General features: G+C 44.1%; 1 protein-coding gene across 2 annotated transcripts in view; it reads right to left on the bottom strand.

The window, feature by feature from the left end:
* Window positions 1–23,587, bottom strand: part of DUSP8 (dual specificity phosphatase 8) — a 76,558-nt gene that overhangs the window by 14,024 nt on the left and 38,947 nt on the right. The window contains exon 1 of one of the 2 annotated variants that reach the window (XM_033155119.1): window positions 7,622–7,835. The exons of the other annotated variant lie outside the window; for it this stretch is intronic. Coding sequence (XP_033011010.1) covers window positions 7,622–7,739 — 118 coding nt within the window. The 5' untranslated portion in view covers window positions 7,740–7,835. Of the gene's footprint in view, window positions 1–7,621; window positions 7,836–23,587 lie in introns of those variants that run through there. 2 annotated transcript variants of the gene reach the window in all.

Genomic DNA, 23,587 nt, shown 5'->3' with positions numbered 1-23,587 from the left:
ACATACTGGCTTCCCTACAGTTCCATGGAAATCCCCTAGTTCCCCAAGATTGCTCTCGATTTAGTTATTGCTTTGCAGTGCTGTCTTTGCAATTCCGTCTTCCTCTTCCTAACTACAATTTAATTACAGTACCTCTGTGATTTCTACTTCTAAATTCAACTACTCTCCTGCTTAGTTTTGTATTGATTTGCATTCTTCTTCTTCTTCTTCTTCTTCTTCTTCTTCTTCTTCTTCTTCTTCTTCTTCTTCCTAATCTATTCTTCTGCCCTTGATTTCTTTTTCCACCTATTCTTCTGTGTTCCCTTGAAGAACAGTCAATTCTTTTACAGCTAATTCGTTTCCTCCACTTTTCTTCTAACCTATCCACCGATCTCCTCCTTTGGCATCAGCTCTTGATTTCTCTTGGTTTCCAGTGGTCATGTTTGAATATTGGTCATGAAACAGATTTATTTTTCATTCTGCTTCTCCCCCCCACCCCCAATTTTTTGCTCATCATCTAATCCTTGCCACCTTTTGTCAAATATTCATCTCTTTATTCATCTCCTTACCCTGCCGTGCCAACTTGCCTTTCTCCTAATGATGTTGTCTCCTATTTTGGTGCAATCTATCTGCCATGCAACAGCTGCTAACTGCTCCTACTTTGACAAATGTGTTTCTTTTATTTTCTCCTGTTCCTTCAACTTATCTCACTCATGCTCCTTGTTATATTTTCTTTCCTTGCTCTTCCTTCCCTTTTTTGAGATTGAACATATTTCTTAGTTTTCTAAATATTTGTTTCCATAATCCTAAACATTTCTTTCCCCTTCCTTCTGTTCTTTACTCTTTTACACTTCGATTCCATGTTTAAATGTCCTTTCCCCCCGTTAAGGTGGATTGATTTAAATTAAGACTGTTAAAAACATGAATTATATCACCAATAAAAAGACAATCTTAAATAAGTGATTTAAATAAAGATACTCACTTTGAATTAATGTATTTCTTGAACAAGCATACATTATTATTTGGCTGCTATAACAATTAAAATATATTGGGCTCATTTGGATAAAGCATATCCGGAGCCCTGGTCTATGAAACCAGGAACAAGCATTGAGCCTACATGTCAGAAATATCCCTTAAAAATACAGGAATAATGGCCAGCAATAACAGCATCCGAGATAACTCCACTGATTGTTCACAATTCATCTCCCCCCCCTCTAGCTGTTTTTACACAGGAACAAAGCAGCAGGTTAGTTTAACATCATTATGCGCTGATGTGCAACCAGCCCTTGCAATCTGAATTGTGGCACTGATCGATTGTACGTCACTCCTGCACCAATTTAAAACCAAGCCACAGGATCTGGACAAAAGGCTTGCTCAGCCATTGATGCAATCATTGTGCCAGCATCTGTATGGAACTCTTGAATGAGGCCTGCACTTCACAGTCCATTATCTAGAGAACAATATACCTCCAAACCCCTCATGTTTTTTTGTCATGTCAGTGTAGTGGCAGTGGAGGGAGCAGATGCAGTTTTAGCTTTCTTTGTGGTGCACATGCATTTTCACACCGTTCTTTAGGTGAAAAAGCCACTGCAACCAGCCAGCTGCCTATCAATGAGAGGAGAAAGATCTCCCCAGCAAACAGGTTCTGAGACAAGTTTGGCTTCGGGTTTAGCAGCTAGCTCAGAAATAATATATCTTGCGGCTTCTCTTGGACATCAAAGACTAGGCAACTGTAAAAGGATGTCAAATGATTCAGGGCCTTGTATTTGTTTAACTGCAGATAGTGGTTATATCGTCTTCCATCTTATGTACTTTAAAGATATGTGATCCCCTCAGACAATAGAGCTTGAAGCCATCTGCTAGGCAAGTCTGGTTGATAAAGCATTGAAAACTACCTGTGACTAGAGATTTGGGCACCTACCCTAGGGTAAGATTTAGACTCAACTTCCATCCCCCAGCACAGAGCTGTCAGTGTGCAACATTTTCTGCAGCAAACTATCTTCTTGAAAAGATGCTCAAGGGATATATGGAACTGTGTGTATGTGTGTGCATGCACACGCACACATTATCTCAATGGCACCCTATGACCTTGCAGTGTAATTTCAAATTCTCCCCATCCTGCAGCAGTTGTCCCACAATTTGCTATTGCCAGAGTGATTTCCTTGCATGAACATGAAAACAATGCACACTGAAAAGCCTTTCAGTCATAGTTGCACTTTAGTGCTGGTGTCAATTCCTGATGCACTTGGCAGCATCAACAATGGACTAGCAGTCTGCTGAGTGTACTCATGAAAATTCTTCCAAGAGTACTGCTGAAAATCTTCCTTTACCCTAAGGCAAAACTAAACATTATTACTTAAGAGGAAATAAAGAAGTCTGTACTGCCTAGCTAGGACCCTGAGATCTCTCTCTCTCACACACACACCCAATTTAAGCCATAGGTGGGCAGAATGACAAAATGCATCTACTTAAAATCACTTGAACTCAGTTCAGTGACACCGTAAATCCTTATACCACCCTACCATTGTCAGAGTCAATTTGTGAAAAGGTGCACTTCCCCCAGCCTGCAGGTTTTCAGTGCATGAGTGTGGATGAGATGGGGATTCTAATTAACTTTAGTGATACTACATATGAATGGTGGTAATTCTTTAATATTGACTGATAAGAAGTACAAAGGTACCGGTATGTATCATGCTATGTATGTGGTGTTAGAACCAGCACAGGCAAAATCAGCCCTCCAGATGTTTTGGGACTACAACTCCCATCATCCCTAGCTAACAGGACCAGTGGTCAGGGATGGTGGGAGTTGTAGTCCCAAAACATCTGGAGGGCCAAGTTTGCCTATGCCTGTGTTAGTATAACCATCCCTTAATTGCTCATCTACAATGAAGAAAATGAAGTCTAATGGTTTTTTAATGAATTTTCTAACTATTCCAACAAGTTAAAACCCCTGAATATAACTTTAGAAAAAAATATAAAATACTGAAGAGCACTGAAGGCAGCTCAGAGTGGCAAATCATAGAATTGTAGGGTTGGAAGGGATCCTGATATTCATTGAGTCCAACCCTCTGCAATGCAGGAATCTCAACTAAAGCATCCATGGCAGATGGCCATCCAACCACTGCTTGAAACAAATAAATGGAGAGTCCACCACTGTCTGAAGATGTCCATTCCACTGTCAAACAGCTATTACTGTCACAAAATTCTTCCTGAGGTTTAGTTGGAATCTCCTTTCTTGTAACTTGAAGCTATTGGTTCGGGTTCTACACTCCAGAGCAGGAGAAAACAAGCTTGTTCCATATTTTATGTGACAGCTCTTTAGATATTTGAAGATGGCCATTATATCTCCTCCTAGTCTCCTCTTTTCCAGGCTAAACATACCCAACTCCCACAACCATTCCTCATAAGGCTTGGTTTCCACACCCTTTATCATCTTGGTTACCCTCCTCTGCACATGTTCCTCAATATCAATTGTGGTGCCCAGTGTGGTCCGTAAGTGTGGTCTGTCAAAGGCAGAATAGAGTGGGACTATAACTTCCCTTGATTGGAACACTATATAGTGGTACCTCAACTTGCGTTCACCTCCGGTTTACGTATCCTTTGGGATACGTATGAGGCAAACCTGGAAGTATTTTTCCAGGTTTCGCCCCACACGCATGCGCAGAAACGTTAAACTGCATTGTGCAGAAGTGTCACCTCCGGTTGCGAATTCCTCGGGATGCGACTCGAGTTCCGGAACAGATCCCGTTCACAACCGGAGGTACCACTGTACTGTACTTCTGTTGATGCAGCATAGAACAGCATAAGCCTTTTTGTTGCTGCCTCACACTGTTGCCTCATGTTCAGATTGTGGTCTACTAAGACCCCTATATCATTTTTGCATTTACTACTGGCAATCCAGGTACCCTGCATCTTATATGTGTGTGGCTGGTTCTTCCTGCCTAAGTATAGTACCTGATATTTCTCCCTTTTGGAATTCATTTAGTTAGTTTTGGCCCAGTTTCCCAATCTATTAAGGTCATCTTGAATCCTGATTCTGTCTTCTGAGGCACTGGTTACACCTCCCAGCTTGGCATTGTCTGCAAATTTCATGAGCACCCCCTCAATTCATTCATCCAAGTAATTTATAAAGATGCTGAACAACAATGGGCCTAGGACAGAACCCTGCAGCACCCCACTTGTCCCTTTTTCCCAAGATGATGAGGAACCATTAGTGAGCACTCTTGGGGTTCAGTTAACTACAAATCCACCTAACAGTGACCTTGTCCAGTCCATATTTTACCAGCTTCTCCCCAGTAATACCATGGGGGACTTTGTCAAAAGGCTTATTGAATTCATGATATACTGTTCAATGTCCTTTTCACTTCTCCCCATAGGTGAAAATCATCTATTACCAAACCAGTGGTAGTGCTGATATTATTATTATTAATTCACCACACACTTTATTCAACAGCAGTTAACTCAGTGCCTTAAGTATGGAAGAGATAGGCCACAAAAGGGGAACTGTGTGCCTGTATCAAAACACCTTCATTCTGTGTTTCGTCCTGTAAATGTCTGAGAAAATCCCAGCCTCCTACATTCTAGCTTCAATCTCTTACATTAGGGGTGTGTGTGGTGGGGGGTTTACTTTTGCTTAAGGGCGGCTTCCATTACAGGCCTCTCCAATGATGAAATCACAGCACTTGAAAATCTTACTCAGTCCTGCCATAGAAAATTCCTTGGCTTTCACAACCATTACCGTACTTCCTTTTTGCAGCTAGATGGTCTGCTCTGCTGTCTGCTCTGCTGCCTTGCCTTTACGTGCAAGACAACAGCCCTGATTTTGGTTCTTTTGTTCCCACACAAAGCAGAGTTCTCCAGCATGAGCTATATGTTTTGGTCACATACAAAACCCTGCTTAGCTGTCACACTGGAGCATTGTTACTCTCTCAACATAGCTAGATAAGTAGGAGGAAAGCGGTGACACCACTTCCAGGGCTACTCCACACCTTCACTCCCATGCACAGGTACACGTTTTTGAGTATGGAGAAACAGAAGAACTATAGATCACACTATATTTCTATGGGAATTTGGCCTCTGTTCTTATTAGGTTAAGTAAGGGAGAGCTGTCATAACTGAAGAGTGTGGGTGGGATACTTGGCTGCGTTCCCCACCCCCCACCCCTTCTAGGATTAGCAAAAGTCAGTTCTGACTTCCTTCCTCAAGTAACAAATGGTGTTCTACTCCTTATAGCGACTCGATTATCTCACCCATTGCTGGACATTGGCCAGTTCCACATAAAGCCCCTTTTCGTATGTATCAAAGCGGATGGAATGTTCAGCACATTTTTTCAATGCAGCCTCACTGGCCCCTTTTGCAAGGGCAATGTTTGCTGTTTCGCCAGAGCCAAACGCCGGCTTCTAAAATGGCAGTTAAAGCAGCTTTCTGAAAAGGGGGGGGGGGAGAATTGACACTCTCTCTTAGGTCCCTGGAGACTGCCTCCCCTGATCCCTCATTTTAAATGGCTTTAGGAACTTACCTCATCAAGTTCCTATTTGAATTCTATTACTGCAGCGTAAGGGCTCGGTTGGTCTTCGCAGCTGTTCCCCTCACAGCCCCCTGCTGTATTGACTCTCACCATCTTCCTGTGCTACATCAAGTAATCTCTGTTTTCATGCCTTTGTCACCACTGCTGGTGGCAGTTTTGCTGGTGGCATCGTCATCATCATCATCAGGTATCTTTAACTCTGGGGTGATTGATTTCTGTTCCCCCCAATTCCGACAATTTTGACACTGCCATTGTGTGAGGAAGCTCAATTATTTGTCAGATGAAAGACTACCACACCTAAATTCTTCCTAGCCGAAGGAACAGGAACCTTAGTTCACCACCATACAAAGACCCAAACCTCTATGCACACTTCTACCCATTCTATGCTCCCCCCCACCACAAAAAAAACGTTTTAGGCATGTTATATGCAGCATATAGCCAGTTCTGATTGTCTATACTAGTAGCAGAGGATAGAAGTAAGTATGGTTCTTGCTTTTACTGAGCTAACTAACATCTGTTGGGCAGGCAGTTTTGGGTTGCATGTACAACAGAAAGAGGAATCCATAAGGGAGAATGGGGGGAAACTCCACATTCCCTGTCCTCAAGTCAGTCATGTTTCATTTTTTTGAATCTTTGCCAACTGTTATATTTCTCCAAGGTGCAAGACCTTACGTAAATAGGAAAGCAACCATTAACACCAAATTTTGGGGGGGTAATAACACCCTTGAAAGAATCAGCCCTCCTGAGTTGCTGGTCCAGATTTTCCTCTGGTAAATGTGCCTCACCAGGACCAGCTCTACTGGTTCTAAGTAAAGAAAAATGTGTCATTTCCATAAATGACTTATTACTAATGACACAATCGCTGGGCTATGCATCTCATGACACAAAAGGGCTTCTAAGCGCTGCAGGAGAATTCCGATTTTGTAAAGAGTGCAAGGGCTGTGGGAAAGTTACATGGTTCCATCGTTTGGTAAAAGTAGGTCATTCTACTTTTTAAAGCTGCTTTTCATTTCTCTTCTCACCTCTCGGGCTAGCCCTGCAAGTAATAAACCACTATGGATGCCTTTTCAATAAAGGAGTCATTCTCAGTAGAGAAATGCAGTCAGGCATATTGAGCAGCAAAGCAAATGCACAGGATCTAAAGCTAGGGACAGCCCCCCTTTCCTCGATGCCTCTTTTTTATTTTGCCTTTCTAGAAGGTAATTCCCCCTTTCCTTCCATCTGCACACCCACTTGATAGAAAGTGACCTCTAAAGAAGGTAGCAGTGAGCGCAAGATGCTTTCTCATGCATGGAGATGTCCCCAGGAAATTTCCACAGCTCCCTACCCTTCTGCCCTGGAGAATGTGGTTAGTTACATAAGAAAGGAAGAATCTGCCTCACTCCTCTGAGTTTCCCATTATATTCCAGTTTTAAAGATCCCAGTTTATTGTGAAATTAAGTCCCCCCCCCATCCTTTTTAAAAAACAATTCAGACCCTGTTAAAGGGAAAGCAACTCTTTTTTTCTAGATGAGTGCTGCAGCACTGCACATGCAGGACCACAGAGGGACTCAAGGCAAGCATCACCCAATGCCCATCTTCTTGCAGCAGACAGACAGACAGACAGACAGACAGACAGACAGACAGACAGACAGACACACACACACACACAGAGAGAGAGAGAGAGAGAGAGAGAGAGAGAGGACCTACACTGAAAGAGCAGCACATTTTCTGATAATTCTGGGGAAGGGGGAGTGTTACTCTGTCACATTCCAACAGCCCAGTTCTGAACATGTTGACTCAGAAGTAAGTCTCACAAATGAGATTTGCATGCGCGTGCTTAGATTTGCTGCCTGTTGTGTCCTGCATCTGCAGAGGCTGGAAAAATGATGGGCATTGTCCCCCTCCTGCCACCAGAATTTTAAACTTGTCCCAATCCTGTGATGGCAAGATGCCAGCTGCCAACCCCCTCCCCACCTGACACACTCAGGAGGCAGGAGACATGTTTCATGCAACAGAATCTATTCCCCCATCCCTCTGCCCCCCCTGCACCCCCCAAGCACACTCCAGTCCCATCCCCATTCACTTCTCATGCACACCCCCATCTAAAAGGGATGGGAAATCCAGGGAACCAACCTCGCATCTCCCTGCTCTCCTTCATCCGTCTCACCCTGATTTTCAGCTTCATCTGCTCTTTGTGCATGTCTGGCCAGAACTGGTCCTCAGAGGCAGCAATCATAACATCCAAAGGCATCCAGGCAGCTGGGCTGCGTCTTTCTCCAAGAGCTACCTCCTGCCCTCGCAAAACAGCAGTTGCCGGAGGTGGGTGGGTGGGAGCCTCCTATTTCCAAAAAAAAAAAAAAAAGTAGGGGAGCCTGAAACACCCCTAGATCCAGCTTCTTGAAGAAATAAAAAAGGGGAGGTAGGGAGGGAGGGAGCAGGACAGGAATATTCCTGCTCCTTCTCAGCAGAACGATCCTCCTCCTCTCTCCACTCCTTGTGTATGTGCAGCGCCAGCTCCAATGAGGCTGAATGAGATCAGCACATGAGCAACAGCCGTGCTGATCCACTAAGGAGCAGTCATAGCTAACGGGTCAGGCATGCAACCGCATTCCTTACTCAGCACACAGACATGCAGTTTAACTCAAGGGCTACGCTACTGGCATATGGTTCGCTCAGCTGCTTAAAGGGACAACATCCCTTTCCCCGCTTCCTCCAACCACCCTAGTGAATGGCAGTCGGCAGGGGTAAAAGAAAAAGCTCTGGTGCCTTTTGTTTTTGCAAGTCAATATATCTGCACAGCAAACTGAAGCTTTAGAAGGCTGTGCAGCCCTGCTCATCCATTTGATACACGGTCTATGGCTTGGTCCCAAAGCACCAACAAGAAAGCAGGAGGAAGTGTGGTATAATGAGCAGAGTACTAGCCTGAACAGCTAACGTCTGAGCTGGCAGTTTCCTGCACAATCCATTGCATCTCCCCTGCGATGAGGGGTGGCAGTGCAGTACATTACATCCTCTTCCTGCAACTCTTTGAACTTCACCTCTCCACCACCTCCACACCCAGGAGAAAACTATGTATCTCATTAAAGACTGTTCTGGACAGGAGTCCCATGCTGTCCTTATTTCTGGCCATTGCCCAGCTTCTGGTCCATCATGAAAGCATTGCTTTTAACAGCAAATCTGCAACACAACATTTGCCCATTCGTTAAGCTGGAACCAGGGCTCAACTAGACTTCGCCTCCCAATACCTTTTCATCTCAACACCAACCGCACAATGCATATACTGTAACAGAATGCACACAAGTATTCATTCCGGGTCAGCCAGGGAACAATTTAAATGAAATAAATTGTGGCAAGAAATAGTTATCTATTTTTATGGGGGTGAGGAAGGTTTTGTAAGGCCAGTGGTTAATTTTTTTTGGGGGGGGGAAATCTTTTTGCTTTCAAATCCCAATGTGTCACCTTCCCACATTTTGCCTCTTAAAACATGGCACTGCTGCCATCCCCAGTTGCCCTGGGCGGAGCTTCATGGTCCGGCACCGGGGGGGGGCAGGCGGAGAGCAGGTGGGGTTGGGCCGCCTGCAAGGGTGTGGTGCACATCCTGGGGGTGTGGTGCGCCTCCCGCAGGGGCGTGTTGTGTGTCCTGGGGGCGTGGAACCCGGCAGGGGGGCAGCCACGATGGCACCCAACCGGGATCGCACTGCCGGGGGCGGTACGCTCCCCCCGCACTCCTCTTCCTCTGCCAGGGACTGCACACTCAACTCTCCAACATGTAAGCTCTTTGCCACTTACCACTGCTGGCCCTCCAGTCCCCATTTGCACGCACAACATCCCAGTTTCAATCCTTGCCATCTCCTCCATGTAGCACTGGGAATGTCATTTGAGACCCTAGAGAGCCACTGCCAGTCAGTGTAGGCAATACTGAGCTAGATAGGCCAATGGGCCTGACTCAGTGTGCTATTCTCCTAACCCGTTGGCCTGAACATATCCATCATCCAAATCTCCTGCTCCACAGACTGCCACCCTTTCTGCATCCAGCTTCCATGGCCTTTGCACTCTGCTCTGCTCTCCTTTACATTTCATGCTTTTTGACACCAGTGCAACAATCATAAAGGGAGAAGTGGAAGAAGCTGATATTGAGGCCTGGCTCCTAGTCCTGAACTTGTGTGGACTATGGTAAGGGTACTCCACGCTGGTGACAGAGGAGAGCTTGATAAGGCAGTGGGGCCTAATGTTTAGCAGCCTTGTTCTGCTGTGACAAGGACACTGGACAAGCGTATACTCAGTATTCTTTAATGGCCTTTTATGCCCTGATGCTTCCTAAGTCTGTTCATGGACTGAATGGTTCCTAGTTCTATGGAAAACCATCCAGGATTAGATGTACTGGATAGGATGCTTTGTCTCTTTAAAGCCAACGATTTACAAGGGCAAGGAATCCAAGGCTGAACTGTTTCATGGGAGTTCAGTGTTTTTCCTTAACGGTGACATCACTCCAGATGAAGTCACCAGCATTAAATAAACCCTCCCTCCCACCCGCCGCTCCATGATTGGAACCAGTGTTCTAATGAGACTTGTTATTGTAACAAACATGGGGTTGATTATTATCATATGTGGGTTGGAGTTTAGAGAAGTACAATGAAACTACACTGGAGAAGAGGGGCAGTGTTCAAACAGAGGCAGTACGCTGAATGCTGCTCCTGTTAGCCCTCAGAGCATATCGCTTGACCCCCCCCTCCCCCGGTCAATGTATCATGCCAGTGTACTGCAGCAAAACTGGGGTAGAAGAACATAACTTAAAGGACAATTGCATTTGCTTTCCTAATATTTTGAACTGTTTCCTGAAACTGAGTAACATTTTCACTGGGTAAAGTAGGTTTACCCAAGCAAACCTGTTATTTACTCTATTTCTGAACACTGCTTCCTGAAACTATTTTTAGGAGGGGGGGGGTACCATATGCAGACATGTCCCCTCTGCGTTATGGTTGGAGTTTCTCAATGAAAAATCAGGTCATATTTTATAACATACTATAATCTATCATTTTCAGGTCAATATGTATGTATTCTCTGCCCTGTTGAACTGCTCAAAGTTGACCTTCCTCCAATTAAAAAAGCCTCCACCTCCCAATAATCAAGGGTTGATAATGTGTTTAAAGATCTGGTTTAGAACTGAGGTACCATAAATATACCATTTATCAATGGAGAAGTCACTACACTGAGATGTACGAGCTCAGTTTCTTATCTTTCAATGTTATTTAATTAACTTCTTGGCTTGTCGCAGCTGAGCAAACCCCTTAGACAGTAGACACTGCTTCTTGTCAGGGCTTCCCATGCTCTCTCTTTAGCACTTGGGTGAATCCTGCGGGTACTTTAAGAAAAATAACCATCTTTTGTTGCCCATTTGCAGTGCAATTCCTCCTGGCCCGTGCAAACATTACTGCAGCTGCTCCCTGCAATATTGACACTGACTGGCACAACACAACTTGTGAAAGCAATCAAAAAGTGTCTGCAATACTGAAACCACTTTGTACTTCAGCATTTGGTTTATCAAAAGCTCCAGTTGGTGAGAAGAAACATCTACAACAGGGGTGAGGAACTTCTGGCACTCCAGATGTTGTTGGACTACAACTTTCACCACCCCCAGACTATTGGCCATGCTGGTTCAGGGTGATGGGAGTTGCAGTTCACAGGATTCCCGTGATCTAAAACAATGGAAACTTCCCACCTTTCCATTGCATGGCTTCTTTAGGTAGCTCTGTCAGAAAATGAAAATAAAAACAGTTTTCTTAAAAGGAAAGAAATATTAACTGGGAACAGGTTCTTACGTTATACACACACCTCCTTTCTATTTGCAAGCACTGAATTATGACGTGGCACAGTACTTTTGCCATTTTTGTATGTAGAAATTTGCTGAATGCCTCTCCTCTCCTCTCCCACCCCCACGCCCCCCCCCCACGCCCCAAGCAGCCCCACACAATGAGTTTCTTGCTCTTGGTCCAATTGTTACAAAAGCTGTCTTGGCGGTGTGGGGGGGGGAGGGAAGGCAGTGGGTGGGAGTGCATTCCAAAGAATAATTATAGAATCAGGAAAACAAGTCTTCTGATGATGACATTGCTAAACAGAATGTTATAGAACACAGGCTTGGAATACAATTCACTCAGTCATGTGACCAGGCTGAGTCTCTCTCTTTCTCTCTGAATGAAGCACTCAGAAACATCTAAGATTCTGGCTGGTGATTACACTTCCACTGGGGCCACTTTGTACATGAGTGAAGGACAGGCTAGCCCATGGGTAGGCAAACTAAGGCCCGGGGACCGGATCCAGCCCAATCGCCTTCTAAATGCAGCCCGCGGACGGTCCAGGAATCAGCGTGAATGTGTAGTAGACAGTAGAATGTGTCCTTTTATTTAAAATGCACTTCTGGGTTATTTGTGGGACCTGGCTGGTGTTTTTACATGAGTAGAATGTGTGCTTTTATTTAAAGTGCATCTCTGGGTTATTTGTGGGGCATAGGAGTTTGTTCATATTTCTTTCCAAAATGCAGTCTGGCCCCCCACAAGGTCTGAGGGACAGTGGACCCGCCTCCTGCTGAAAAAGTTTGCTGACCCCTGGCCCCTGACAGCAAATATAGCCACCAGTTTCCTATCTTCTGTTTGATGCTTCTAGAAAAAAAGAGAAAACCAGGGAAGACATCCCTCTTCCTGCTGCATCTCACCTTAATCCATCCCCTTTTCTTGGAGGGATTGATCAGGGTCTGTTCACACAGGCACCCCTCTCTGAGTTGTTTAAGGAAGCATAAGAGGAAAGAGGGTGGGGGGAAGAGAGCAGAGCTGGCAGATTGGGAGCTAACACAGTCTTTGTCAGAGCTCCAAGATTCCGCGTGGAGGACCTGTAGTTTACAAGCTGTGTTTCAGGGGGCTAGGCAGGACAGGCAAAGACAGGGGCTTTTCATGTGCCGTTTCGATACCTGATGGGCTAAGGCTTCGTCCTTGAAGCCAGTGGCTTTTACTGACATGTATGCATTTATATCCTCAAAGCATAACCAAATATTTTGGCATTTCTAATCCAAATGTATAAAGGTATTATGAATGTAAAAATATGAGAAGTTCAAATCAATTTCCAAGTAAAATTGGAGGGCACAATGGCAACTCCCAACCACTGACTGACTGGTGAAAGCAAAGCAAAGCAAAGCAAAGCAAAGCAAAGCAAAGCAAAGCAAAGCGAAAAGAAAAGAAAAGAAAAGAAAAGGAGAAAAGCATTTACAGCTCTCCAAAAAAGGAGGCTAGCCAAGTGGGACTGGTGGTTTTTTTCCTTCTTCTTCCTTTTTTGGCATAAGGCAGTTCTACTGTTGTGGGTCCAGCCTTGAAAAGGCCACGCTACAAAGTCTTGAGCTTGCAGCATATTCCTGAGCTTACTTTAAAAGGGTGGGGTGCAGGGGAAAACACTAAAATCATAATTCTCTGTACAGAGCTGAGAATTGGTTCTTCTTCCAAGTTGCTGGGCAGGCAGCTGTGCTTTGCTCAAAAATTAGTACTACCCATTTCACCTTTAGTTTCATTTAAAAGTAATTATATGCCACCATTTATATACTGCAATATCAGGGTGGTGTGCAGCAATGAAACATTTTACTTACACGTCCTTGTTCAAGACAAAGATAATCTGTTGTTTGACTGTGAACAGATATGGGTATGCTCTGGAAGACTTTCTGTCTCTGCTTCAATGGACCAAAGGCCATACCTCCATGCCACTGTGACTAATGCTGCTAGGTCCACATTAATCCCCATCACAGATGCCAAATATCTGGCTGAATGGCACCCACCCATGTCGTGTTCCGAATGCAACATGGAAAACTGGACTCTGAGAAAATCACCACTATGTGGGGTTTGCATGTGTGCAAGTGAGGAGGAGATTTAGGGGGGGAAAGACAGAGAGACTGAGCTCTTGACCAGTAAGGCTCTGAGACAGAGTGAGAGAGGGAAAAGTTCTCTTCTCCTCCCTCGACCCAGGCTCTTTTATTAAAACAAAGGGAGAACGTACAGAATTCAAATCCAGCCAATCAGATTCATACAACACACCTCAAGGAGTCTTCACGTGGTAGGCTCAGGTAAACAAAGACTTTCATGAGAGACCCAAGAAACTTCCCACACATTCCCAAACATCAAAGAACATCAAAGCATGTAACAAATGGATAGAGACAGGAACTAATAAACAGGAGACAGCAGAAAGGTAAGATCTAAAATCCTAACCCTAAAACCAAATTGTTTACCAACTCCTGAGATTGATCAGGCAATTTCCCCTCTTATGGTAAGAGCAAGATGCTATCTAAGTTCAGAGGAATGCTGGCAAATGGGACGCAGCATCTGGCCACAGCAAGCTGCAACTTAGATTATCAGAAACTTATGCTTCATGAAATCAGGCCCAGTAATGACGTGATTCATATTACATAATTCCTAATCATGATCCCCAGGTGACTGCCACACACCCACGAGCAGAAAGATACACCACAACTGAACAGCATAGGAGCATGATATGCTGCGTACATAAGGGGAAATTGTGATGCTATGTCATAGCTCTAAAAAAAACCAACCAGATTTTCTGAACTTGGTGGGGGGGGGGACAAAGCTGAACAGGACTAAGAGGGGGATTTTTGTACACGAGATCATGTAGGTGCCCCATAAAAAGTGGGTAAACAAAGCATAGCAACAACACAGTACATGCCCAATGTGGAAGCAATCACCTGAACTTTCAGTATTAAACTGAAAGCCATTACCACCAACTATGATTCTCTGTGGATGCTCAGTGATATTGAAGAACATCCCTTGGAAGAATCTCTATTGGAATTTCACTAGAAAATAGAATTGCACAAGTATCAGTACCGCTTGCGTTCAGACAGTATTCCATTGGGGTGTGTGTGTGTGTTTAACAGTCGCTAGGCAACTACAAATGATCAATGTGTTGCTAACCCACTTTCCAAAAGTAAAGGCTGCATCTGTTACAGGTTATTTGACTCCATCTAATAAACCAGTTTGTACTAGGGGACCATTGAGGTTCCTGTTGAGATGAAGAGGCTAGTGAGGCCTTTGGTTTGCTTCTGGCAAACTGCTTCATTAGCACTTCATTAACACCTGCTGTTAACAAGCTTTGAAGGAGGCTGCCACCTAAGCAGACAGCAGCTGCAACCTCAGCTTCTGGGCCAACCCAAAAACATATTCCCATTCTCTTCCCCACCATTTACCGGTATGCACAAACTACTGTTTCTATCTCAGTACAGTACCGGTAAGTAGTCATGACAATGATGAACTACTCCTGTCCTGAGAGTTAACGAAAGTGTGAAACATGGATGCAGAAAGGATAATTCCTTTAGAAAACTTAACTGATACCTTAATGGCCATATCTAACAACCCCCTGAACTTATATCTATTATCATGCATTCGATGAAGTGGGATCTTGTTCACAAAAGCTTATGCCATAGGGAACGTTCACTATTTCACTATGCAAAACGTGCTTCACTATTTTTGCTGGAAACTGATTTATTAGACAAATCCAAACTAAGCCCAGAAGCTTTCTTCTGTAAAAATTCCAATAATGCCTTGTGGCTCCCAAGTACAGTATTTACATGTTTTCAAAGTCCTAGTCCGTGTTCCTGTAGTTTCCTGTGGAAAACGTAGCGAACTGGAAATGCCAAATCCCTTAACAAACCATATCTAAAGGCATGATATAAACTGCCACCAAACATTAGCTAGAATGGAATTCAGTGCAGAGAACATGGATTGGCGGCATATTAAATCAAGATGGAATTAAATTAGGATGCCAAGTTTCAAAACTCTCCCTTTCTGCACAGTCACTCAGCCACCATATTTGGACTTGCAACACAATGCTCTCCAGCATTAATGGGGTACTGAGTGCCACCTCCTCAATCATAGCCTGCACTTGCCTTGAAAGTATCTTAACCATTAAGACTGATGCACAACATGTACCACTGCCCTGAAGCAGCATGGCTGCAAGGAAGATCAAAAGCTGGACATACAAGTTAGCCAATTAAGCAGTGCATGAAAAAGCAACACCAACATCTCATGTCAACACAATGACTCTGCCAGTTGAAATAACAGTTTATCAAGTTTGTGTTGACAGCTTTACTAAGATTTAATTAAAAAGTTGCAGTTTAAAAAACAAACAAACCCAAACCCGTGTCTATACCTCTTTCACTGTCACATTCTACTTACTGCTAACCCAAGGTAAGATAAAAGCTTAGATCTTCAGTTATCATGTATACAGCAGCAATGGACTGTTTCACAGTGCTAAACTTTTTTTAAAAAAATAACTTTCCAAGTACCTGAAAAGTGAACGGTTTTGAAAAAGCTGTTTTTGTTTGTTTGTTTTTAAAGAACATCTCAAACAGTATAGTTTGATGCAGTGGAAAGTTGTTCTGTTATCTTTATGTGCTGCCATGTGATCAACAATTAGTACATCTTTTGAAAGCTGTATGAGAATTACAGATCCTTCTCTTCTGTTTTCCTTTTTAGTGCTTAGCCAATTTCTAACCCATTACTAAACTTTTACATCTTACCCCTATGATACTTACCGTTTTTAATAGACTCCAGAGAAGGACATCTATAAGCCCATTTAGGAAGTTCAAATAAACTATATACTTCTATGCTACTGGTTTGACCATTTCCTTTGCACGTACTTGTAAGTATTGGGGCCCTGTTTTGCTTCATTTACCATGCACCATTAAACAACCCCACATAAACAAATGGGGGGGGGATTAAATGGGCCGACACAAATATTGGCTCCTGACTTGTCAGGTGAATATAGAAGTATTTATTCACAGCTGCTAATGTGCTTTCAACCCTTCCTGACATACAGGGTATATATCCCACAGGAGGTAAAGAAAATAAATGGATCTACCGAGTTTAGGGAAATAGGAGTGGAGGAGAAATGGGCATGTATGATATGCCTCTGAAAGACACAGGCTCTCCATAGCACTGCAGGTTTGCAAGTGGTCTGGGAGTATGGCCAGACCTGTCAAAGGCAATGTGTTTGCTGAAGAGCTGGGGGATGGAGAGATCACTCATCAATTATTACCATGCCACATTCTTTCCAAATCATGAGTGTTAAATGGGTGCTCTAAATTTAGAAAAAAAGAGGGATGGAAAAATCTAAACATTCTTCACAGAACTGGTACAAGCTCTAGAGTGGGGAAGAAGATGGCTGATGAGCTCACATGTACACCAGGGCCAGATGAAAAGCTACTAGCTTGAGAAAAGGTACAAGAGGCTTTAGCACAGCTTGATGACCAAGAGTGTGGTTGTGGGGGGACTCAGTCGGAGCTTCAGAAGTAGCTCATTCAGTTGCAGAATATTGAATTCTCTATAACCTATGTCTTGAACTGTTGTGAACTGCTACTATTCATCCTGCGCTCAAATGCAGGCTGAATTTAGCCCTCTGTTTTATTTTAATTCAAAGTCTAATTCCATGCAACTCTTAGTGCTAACTGTTTTATTTTTCTAAGCTGTACACACATCCACTTCGCTCATGAATTGCCTTAGGCCAGGCATCCCCAAACTCGGTCCCTCCAGCTGTTTTGGGACTACAACTCCCATCATCCCTAGCTAACAGGACCAGTTGTCAGGGATGATGGGAATTGTAGTCCCAAAACAGCTGGAGGGCCACGTTTGGGGGTGCCTGCCTTAGGCTTCTCACATGAATTGCCCTAGGTTACTCCTCATGTGCCTGCAGTGTGCCCTCCGATGAGAAAGATGTGGCTATTCCACACTCCCAGGCTGCATCTATGGAAGCATAAAGGATGCTGCACTTGAAAAGCCAACCATCAGGACCACACCATCAATCCTGTGGTGCAGAACCAGGCAGGATTTGTGCATTTTTGTCCTAAGTAGGCTACCACCACCTAATGCTCCCTAATTTTCAAGCAAGAGCTACTTCAGAGCTATGGGAAACTGGGAGTAGAGTCATACTTTCAGCAAGTCCTTTGGTCTCCACCAAGCCAGGCCCAATCTATAACTTCCCCTCTGCTAGCATCAGAGAGATTCAGCGCCCACAACCTTGTCTTGTATATTCAGGGCAAAGCTCAGGATCTGGTTTGCTTGCTTCAGGATAACACAGAAAGAGGCCTCTAGTTGGAAATTAGGGTTTGTTTGTTTGTTTGTTTGTTTGTTTTTACATAACAGGTCTTCTGGGCCTCCACCTGAAATAAATACATCTGACTTAGCACTGGCCAACTGTGAGGAAGTACAAGTCCTACAGAGATACATGTGTTGTTAGTTTTATTTATCATTAGGGTCGGGTACTAACAGAGCCACAGGTACTGTGGACAACTGCACACACACTATTTGGAGCATCTTCCAAGCTAGTGTGACATGATAATGCTAATGGTTCTACTAGTGTGGCTATGTAAATGTGCTGGCTATGGGTGTAGCCGGGGGGGGGCAGCTGCCCCCCTAAATCAATACAAACCTGAGGTTCTGCTCCTACCCAAATCCTGGCTACGCCCATGGTACTGGCACTCATCACAGTGCACCCTGGCTCACAGCACCCATTTTTTTGTTAGAGGAGGAAGCAAGGGAAAACACTGCTGCCAACTGTCTCAAAAGAGCTACTTGACTCAGACTTTAAATAACCAATTCCATAAACTGTTTCAAGCACCAGTGACGTAAGTTGTGATTTGTGCCATTGATGCTGAAGCACGATCCTATTCTTGACTAGCTCTGCTCCACCCTCCCCAGGAAATCTGTCTCTCCCATTCCTATTAGCAATCAAACAATGCACGCCTGGTCCTCTCTCTAGAGCGGAGTAGATGGCCCCTGCCGAGCTGCACAGAAGCACCAAAGGCAGCTGCGGTGTCAGCACTTGGGTCCGGCACATGCCAACTCTTCACCACTCCTGTAACCAAACATAAAAGGGGAAAGAGGCTGGTGAGGACTCCCTTGCCTCCTCCAGCCCAACACCATCTTTGCTGACAGCATGAACTTAAGAGGACTTTCAGGGCAACATGCTTGATAAGCCAATTATAATAAAAGCGCAGAGGTGTTGAGGGAGGGGCTGCAGATGTTGCTCTGGAATCAGCAGAGGTTAAAGAACAGTCAGGCTCCTGCAGGAATAGCAGCGCTGGGAGGGAGGGGGGTACGTAATGCAGGAAAAATGTTGGCTCCATTCACTTTTTCACCGCTTCTTGTGACGTCAGGAAATCCATCTAAATCAACAGGCTTGCTCCTCCTGCAAAGGGTGGGCAGCAGGCAGGGCTCTTTACGCATACTTGCAAAGCAGTATTGGCAACCTACCTACTGCCTGAGAAATGAAGAAGAAGAACTAGCAAAATTTAATCTCCTCCTCCTTCCCATCTCCCACCCTCTCACCTACTCCTGCTTGCTGGGAGCTACCCCATTGTCAATCTTCTGGCACTATGAGCTGCTGAATTCCCTGCAGGTAACATTGGCACCAAGTCGCTACATGCAGAGGTATGATAAAAAAGCATTATGAAAGACAGCAAAGCAGAGCCATACAGCAGGTGTGTGTGTGTGCCCAAGGCATCCTAGCAAGCAAGCAACACCATCAAGGGTAAGACAGCCTGGAGTCCTAGCCCTCCTGACTGCGGAGCTGTAGCAGTGATTGAACTCTTGCTACAAGTGGGGAATTCTCACTGCAGCAGTGCAGCAAGCTCACCCGGTTGCATAAGCCAATAGATTTTAATTGCTGTCAGCGGCAGGGAAATTCCAAATGGGGTTTCTGAGGCCAGTGGGAGTGCTGTGTATCCTTACCACAAGATATCAAGGGTAAAAGAGGATACTGCTGCTTACCAGCAGCCTTTCTGCTGGTTTTCTATATAGGTATGAAGACTAGTCTATCTGAAACAGATCTTTAACTATGGGCTTAACCATCTGGGCTTTGGATATTGCTTCTTGCCTATGAAAACATAATCACATTTGCACATATTCATCTGATTAACGATATTTTTAAATTTAAAAAGTTACCTAGAAGATTTTTAAAACACCATTTTGGCTCAGATGTTTTCTTTCATTTTTTTGTGCCCTGGAATAAGTGCTAGCACAAAGATTCTTGAAGGCCTCTTCCTCCTCTTTCTACTGAGATATGACTGCCCAATAAAAGTACCAAGCACAGGTTCAGCCCATCCAGTATGAAGGAAGCACCCACCAATGCATGCTATGACCCTCTTTAAAATATAGGTGAGCAATGGTCAGGCACACAAACTGGGTCTCTCCTGACATGTATGGAAACAGCACGCCTGAAAAATGCATGCATGCTGCCTTCATATCCAATTGTCTCCACATGCATTCATCATGGGGGCACCCATACCAAGAGTACAAAAAAATATATATCTGGTTACAGTTCTGAGATGATGATGATGATCATCATCATCATCATCTTGGTTCAATAACTGATGTAGCCATGAATACACAATATTGACATTATTGGTACTACATGGCAGACAAGCTGTCTAATACTAAACAGGTTTCCTATAAGTCCCGCTGAGCTTGGTAGGAATTAATTGTGGGTGCTTTCAGAACAATCCTATGCATGATTACTTGGGTGTAAGTCCAGTAAGGGCAGGTACTGGGTGTAACTTCCCTCATTGTGAAGGTTGCTACAATCCTCCCACATTTCTCATACCAGAGAAATAAGCCCCCTTCCTGTGTTCCTGCTCATGTGATTAAATTCCTTCAGAGGGAGAACAGGGCCACACCAACAGACCACACATCCTTGCACTGGGACAACACCCATTCACCAGGAAAATATCTGCAACCAGCAAGCCTGCCAAATGCATGTCATCTGGAACCTTGATTACATAAGGGGAAAACACCTGGAGGAGGTTATGGATTACTCCTATGTGTGCCAATTGTAGCATATAATGGCTGTTCAATTGAAATTTTAATAAGTGAATCCATTACAGTTTCAACAGAATCCATGAAATATTCCCCTTATAGCCACTTCTCAACATAAGACATGCTCACACTCTTGAAACAAAAAATGCTAGAAAACAGGACCACAGTAGAACAATACATTTGCAAAGGAAAGCTTCTATAAAGAAACAAATATGAAGAATGTGAACCTTCCCTGGTAGTCATGGATGCATGTTACAATGTTCTATCTTAAAATAGATGTCTGCATGTTTGGGCAGGTATACCTTCGGAAATTGACACCAAAGTAGGCTTCAGACCACCCAGGCATTGAACCATTTAGTCTAAATTAATAGGCTGTACATTAGACCAAAGAGGAAATTTTGTGTGTGTGTGTGCATGTTAGAAATCTGCTCTGCCTTCCTCTTTTAAGTTTTCAGCAGCATTTTTCTTATTTTGAGTCATGCTTTCCACATAAAACTCAGCAGCCGTGACCCAGTGTTCTACATTTCAGTTCCTCTCCTCCACCCAGCACATTAGTGGTCTGTGTTTGACATTAGTGAATTGGCGGGCTCCAGGGCATGCAGTTCATGACGCCACAGCGAAAAACACACATAAGAATCTTTGCCAAAACCTCAGGAAGGAAATTACCAGCAACTTCTGGGAACGGGCTCACTCCCCTCCCTGAGTGGAATGGGGTGTGTGTGCATGCACACGCCTGAGAAACTGAGTATATGTCCGAGTTAGGATATGTGAATGTAAAACAGAAACATATATGGAGTCTGATAAGCCACTTTTTCTTCAATGCCAAAAGTTCTGCTAAATACACAACTGATTGTATTGGAGAACACTGAGAGAACATTTACAAGAAACTTATAATGATTTTTTAGTTTTAAAATGAGGTTTTTTTTATCATGCTCATCCTCTAAGGAGCTCAAGGCAGTTCATTTTATCCTCATAATTCTGCCATGTACTTGATTAGGCATTGAGCATAATGGGGTATTTGAACCTATTAATCCCAAATCCAAGCCCAACATCCAATCCCTTACACTGGGGTCAGGTGGATGGAAGTAGATCAGGATCTCCTGGTATATTTTCAGTTAGATTGTCAAAGGTTTCTGACTCTCAAATATTCAACAGTGTTAATAGCAAAACTGCATTTCTTCTGCTGATAAACTGGGTTGTTAGACTCCTGTCTCAGTAATAACTCAGATGTAGGTGAGCTAATTTTATATGCAAGTAACAGGATTTATCCCCAAGCCATTATTTTGCATCTGTCTCTGTTCCCTTGAGCCACTATTTTCCAGCTTACTCTGGTTGAGTAAAAATTAAATGATCCTGCAGGCTTCCTGCCTGTCCACACCTACAGGGGGACTGTGATAGCGAGTTGGTTTGCACATTAAACTAAGCCAAACCATGGCTTAACGTGAACCCACAAGCTCCCAGAGAGATCCTGGCCACTGCGCTCCTCCCTCATGATTTGGGCTAGTGAGTCATCTACCGTATTTTTCGCTCCATAAGACGCACTTTTTTCCTCCTGAAAAGTAAGGAGAAATACCTGTGCGTCTTATGGAGTGAATGGTGGTCCCTGGAGCTGAATTGCCCAGGGGCCAAAAGCAGATTGTGTTTTTTATTTTACAAAGAGAAAAGGGAGTGTTGAAAGGACCCTGCTCAGCAGCTGATCAGCAAGAGATCGGGAGAGAGATAAGAGTCCCGGCTCCCTTTCAGCCCCGCCCTCCATTGTTGAATGTGCTGCAGAGGGAGGCTGTTTGTTTCCCCAGGACATGTGACTGGCTGATTAGATTATCTGTCTGGAAACAGTAGAAATGGCTCCCTTTCCTTTAGCAGCTGCAGAAATGTGAGTTAAACCCCATAAAAATGGGGCTTTTCCTCTTTGCTTTTCCCCCTTTGCAAAAAAAGCTGCAAAACCTTCAGCTGATCCTCAAAAAAAAACAAAACAACAACAACCCAGGGCTTTTCCCTTTGCAAAAAAAGCTGCAAAACTTTTAGCTGATCCTCAAAAAAACAAAAAAAAAACCAGGGCTTTTAGAGGAGGAAAACCAGAAAAAAAAAATTCTTGTTTCCTCCTCTAAAAATGAGGTGCGCCCTATGGTCCGGTGCGTCCTATGGAGCGAAAAATACGGTAAATCTGGGCTCAGTTTGTCTCATCCAGACAAACCACGAGATGCAAACCCAAGAACAAACCTAGGTTACAGCTTGTGGTTTGGACAACAAACTAAGTCAAACGGTACAGGGGGGAAGAATGCTCCGGCTACACTCTTCAGGATCCCATGTGTTTGTGCTAAGCCATGATTTGGTTGGTCAGTGTAGACAAAACTGAACTGGACAGACACTATATATGTGTTCCTATACATACTGGGAGTGAGAACGGGCAGAGAGGAAAGGCAAACATGGTCAGGGACTGCAGGGACACGAGAGAGGCTGAAGTTCACATACTGATTGGAAATAAACAGCTACATCTTGGGCAGCAAGACTCCAGGGTAAAAAGGCTGCTCTTTATTTGCAGTTGTGCCTAGGAGATACTGTACTGAAATGTATGACCAGTGAGCTGTTTTACAGACTCTACCCCCCAGGAAAGCAGAAGGGATTTCTGGGAGTTCATGGTAAATTACAAATACTCTGGGTGTGCTTGGCACAGCCCCACACCTTAAACAAGCTCACGGAAGACCCAGAATTATGTAATTTGTGCAGGGGCTGCTTGTCCTTGATTTATACCACAGTGACCTTGCAACCGTGGCACACGGTCTGCCGCCCACAAGTCCTGCCTTGCCTACATCCATTCTCCTTCCATGGGGAATTGCTGTCATGTGAAAATTGTTCAGAGCACAGCAAATACACTTGGCCGAATCACCACCTTCCTCCTCTCCCCACTGCTTGTGCTCTGTAACAATCAAACCTAAAGCAGTGCAGGGCATGGGCAGCAGACTCTAAAGCCATCATTACAGATACTATCTTCCTAAGCTAGCGATTATTTTATGACTATATACTGTAGCGAGAGTAAGCATCTTTAGCCAATATAACATCAGAGCTCTGCTATGCCAAATGCTGTTTGGTTGCTGAGCAACAGTCTCTGCCCAGAAGGACTCCAGCATCCACAGATAAGACACTGACATTTGCATTCTCCATTTTATAGGTGTTGGACAAAAGATTATTCAACTTGTCAATAGCATACAGCAAGCTCACGGTAAGAACTATTCTCCAGAGATCAAAT

Source organism: Lacerta agilis, chromosome 1 (assembly GCF_009819535.1).
Source record: "Lacerta agilis isolate rLacAgi1 chromosome 1, rLacAgi1.pri, whole genome shotgun sequence".
Taxonomy (NCBI): domain Eukaryota; kingdom Metazoa; phylum Chordata; class Lepidosauria; order Squamata; family Lacertidae; genus Lacerta; species Lacerta agilis.
Note: the sequence above shows the minus strand (reverse complement) of the source record. Positions and strands in the feature narration are given on the sequence as shown.